The following is a 3,627-nucleotide window of genomic DNA, read 5'->3' as shown; positions in this document are numbered from 1 at the left end:
GGCGGTGCACCAATCACCTTGAAAATTTATATTCAGATTTTTTATTGTATTGATGAATGCTCTTCTGATTCTGGTTTAAAAATTTAAAAGTATAAAGCAGTCATAGAAACATTTTTGTATCGCATGAATCTTTCCATTTTTCATAGAAGTCAACTGTTATTAGCTCAATTAACTATAAATCTAAAGCCTTAATCAAATAAAATCTAAATCTCTACATTATGGGTGCAAAACAAGACATTTTGTTGTATCAGTTTTTACTTGCTTGTGTAAAAATTGTTAAGGGTTTGATAGCGTGCTGCAGCGTGCATCAGTCTGTTCTAGGGGAGGGCCATAGAGGCATTGGCCTAGCTGAAATCTGATTGGCCCCCTGAAGTGCCCCTGTCCTGTCACTCATCTGTCGTTTGATCAAGTGCAATGATGATGGTTGTAGTTCCATGTCCAACCACTAGTGGTGCTAATGAGTCAAACAGGAAGGTCCAGCATGAATCAACAGCCTCTTTCACATGACCGTTCCGTAAAATCGCCACACAGACTAATCTGGCTTTAAGCTCCCTCAGGTCATTCATAAATCACAGGAGAAGCCGGCCAGGTCCCGCTCACATGTACGCATTCAGAAAATAACCCAGCAGCACGAAACCAAAAGAGGCGTGGAGCAGATCTCAGCTCAGCTTAAGTGGACCACAGTGTAGTTATTGTGTGATGGGCGTCTGCCTCATATCAAACAAACTGAATTAACTTAAGCGATCCTGTGGTTCAATATTTTTTTTAATTACTTCAAAGTTTCTGTTCTGTGTCATCTTTAATACTCCCTCAGTAAAAAAAAATCTGTTGATTAATCCTGCGATCGCTCACTGATGTCATCAGCTCATTATCGTTTTTGTAGTTGCAGTTGCAGTCACAAGTCTGTCAGCCCGGCTCGGGCCCGGCTCTGTTAGTTCCTCTGTTGATGGCTCAGAGGGGTGTCAGAGGTGGACTCACTTTACCCACCTTGCTGCCTCTGTGTTTTGTCTGAATGATCGAAGGAGGACAGAACATGCATCAGTCCCAGACTGAGCTGACTTATGAGGCTAATCTTAGAGAGGTTTTCTCCTCTTCATAAGAAAATTGTTAGTTGAAAGACTTTTTCTGCAAGATTGTTCAAATTGGATTTTCTCACATGCTCTGTGTTAGAGAGTATTTCACAGTAAAAATGCATGCAAAAGTGGTAAGGAGAGTTTACTGTGCAAGCTGTTTTCATAAACATTACATTACAAGTGTGACTGGTTAAATATACACGTTACCAAAACCAGAGATTTGTGTGCAAGGATGTCAAACAAATATTTGGCTCCTCTATATTGTACCCTCTTGCTGGCCCCTTACTCCGAAAAATCCTAGATCCGCCACTGGACTTTGGTTATCAGTAGATCAATTTTTTAAAAGCAATAATTTCTAAACAGAAGTCTGTTTAGACTTTTCTAAACCAGACTAAAACTTTGGGCGCGGTAAACCACATCTTCTCATACCACTCTTTTTTTTCTCTCTTTACTTGTCTTTTCCTTCTGTGTCTTGTGCTCTTTACATTATGTTGGGATGTATGTGTGTGTTTGTGTGTGTTTTATTTGTCCAACCCATTAAAATGTGGCTTTGTTGACTTTGTCTGTTGCGCACTTGTGTGTTGTAGACACTGTTCCCCTGTCCACTACTTCTTCTCTGTGTTCACGGCCCACCACTGGGCCTCCCTCAGTGTCTGTCTTCCCAACCTCCACCCTAAATTCCAGCTCTTTATCTACAACCAGTTGGTCAGGTACTGTACAGTGCTCTCTATTTCTCCATTTCAGCCTTGCCTCCCCCCCAACCCACCCCTACCCCATGGAACATGCTTGTTTTGATTCACCGGCACTGGGACATTGTGGGGGTGGACTGTTGGTTGATGCCTGATTGAATGTGTGTTTCTTGTGGTGTATTTAAAAAATTGATTGTGGGGAAAATATGTTACTTAAAAGCTGAAAATCTTCTCCAGGAAAGCTGCTAAACTGTATCAGCAAACCTTTAACTTTAAATTAATTAGATTTGTGCCAATTTTATATATTCATGTTGTCAATGAGTTATACAATACCTCAAATTGGAAGCTGAAATGTTCATATTTTGTATTTGTCAGAGGTTATTTTTATTTAGAATTAGCCTTTTTTGTTATATTACAATCTCAGACTCTGAGCTCATGTGTCAAACTTTTGTTTGCAATGCTTTTTGTAGCTATTTTTATCCTTATGGAATTAATTATAAAAACACTTGCTATTTACGTTGTGGCTGTGGGCTGCTCTGCTACAGATCACTATTGACATAAAACAATTAGAAGTAAAAAATAAGAATAAAAGCAAGCAAGCGCTTTGGCATGAAAGTAAGGGATTCTGCAGAGAATAGACCAAAGATAAAGTGTCTTGCCTCTAATGAACACCATAAATCTTAACTATCTCCTTTACTATGTAACTGTTGCATAGCTTAGGATAATAAGTACAGATGATCATTGGCTGTAATAAGGTTTGGGGAGATGCTGAAGCAACTACACAGTCTCCTTTAGTGTCAAAGTTTTCATCAGTAAACATTAGATCAAGAGAAAGGCCTCTAAATTAGATCAAGGCTAAATTATCCTGTGCTGTAATGGCACCTAGAGCGGTGCAACATACCAGTTAAAACAGCTTTGCCTTACTGCTTTGTTTTTAAAGACATCTACAGAATCATGCTGGTGTAGCTAGATATAAAATAGAGTGAAGAAAGGGACACCATTCTCAGCGGTTAGGAAAAACCATAGTTGAAAAAGGTCAAACCTAATCCATACATCTATGGATTATTTTTTGTTATTCCTAAATCAATTTGAGGTGTGTGTGAATGTGTTTATATCTATGCTCAACACTCAAGCTTGAGTTTGAAGCATGAATCTGACATTTTCTCTCTCTTTTTCTTCTCTTCTTTTGAGTAACATTTCATCCCTTTTTTATTCTATGGGATTTTGTACATGTAATTACTTGGATGACTATTTTAGGCCTGTATTGAATGTGTGTTGAGTTTTCAGTAATAATTGGATAACATGGTAATTTGGGTTTTCTTGTTTCTGCAAGGTCCTCTATAACATCTTATGCTTGGTGTCTTTGTCCTGTTTCCTCCTTTTTTTTCTCATCCCCGTTTCAACTTCAATATTTTTTGCTACTGCTACATCTGTTCTTTGTTTTATTTTCGTAATTTTTCCCCCACTCTTCATCATTTCCTTTCTTAATTCACTTCCTCTTCATCCTTCTGCTCCTTTGCCTTTTGTTTGTACCATCCACCTCTGCAGGTTCCTTACCAAACGCGAGCAGCAGTTGATGCAAAGGCGTCGCCATGCTGAAGAGCTGCTACAGTGGAAGCAACAGCTGGACCAGGAGGAGGCAGAGGTCCGTAGGATGGAGAAAGAAGCCATGGCTGTGTGGAAACAAAAGAGAGCTCGAGACAAGCCTCACGAAAGGCCTGAGAGTCCAGGGAAGGAGATCACTGAAACTGGCTCACACACAGGTCACCACCAGAGCTTTGAGGCCACGTCTGACAGTGAAAAAGGTACGGCTCTGAGGTTTTCTTTTATTTATTTATTTATTTATTTTTTGTAACTATTAAATT

The 3,627-nt window shown here is 39.4% G+C and overlaps 1 protein-coding gene across 4 annotated transcripts in view; it reads left to right on the top strand.

Annotated features, from left to right (window-relative positions):
- cep350 (centrosomal protein 350) overlaps positions 1–3,627 on the top strand; it is a 44,807-nt gene that overhangs the window by 29,640 nt on the left and 11,540 nt on the right. For all 4 annotated transcript variants that reach the window (XM_014000805.1, XM_014000809.1, XM_014000798.1 and 1 more), the window contains exon 27: positions 3,311–3,567. In XM_014000805.1, coding sequence (XP_013856259.1) covers positions 3,311–3,567 — 257 coding nt within the window. The remainder of the gene's footprint in view (positions 1–3,310; positions 3,568–3,627) is intronic.

This window comes from Austrofundulus limnaeus, unplaced genomic scaffold (genome assembly GCF_001266775.1).
Source record: "Austrofundulus limnaeus strain Quisiro unplaced genomic scaffold, Austrofundulus_limnaeus-1.0 Scaffold8, whole genome shotgun sequence".
Lineage (NCBI taxonomy): Eukaryota > Metazoa > Chordata > Actinopteri > Cyprinodontiformes > Rivulidae > Austrofundulus > Austrofundulus limnaeus.
This window is presented reverse-complemented; position numbering and strand designations above follow the sequence as displayed.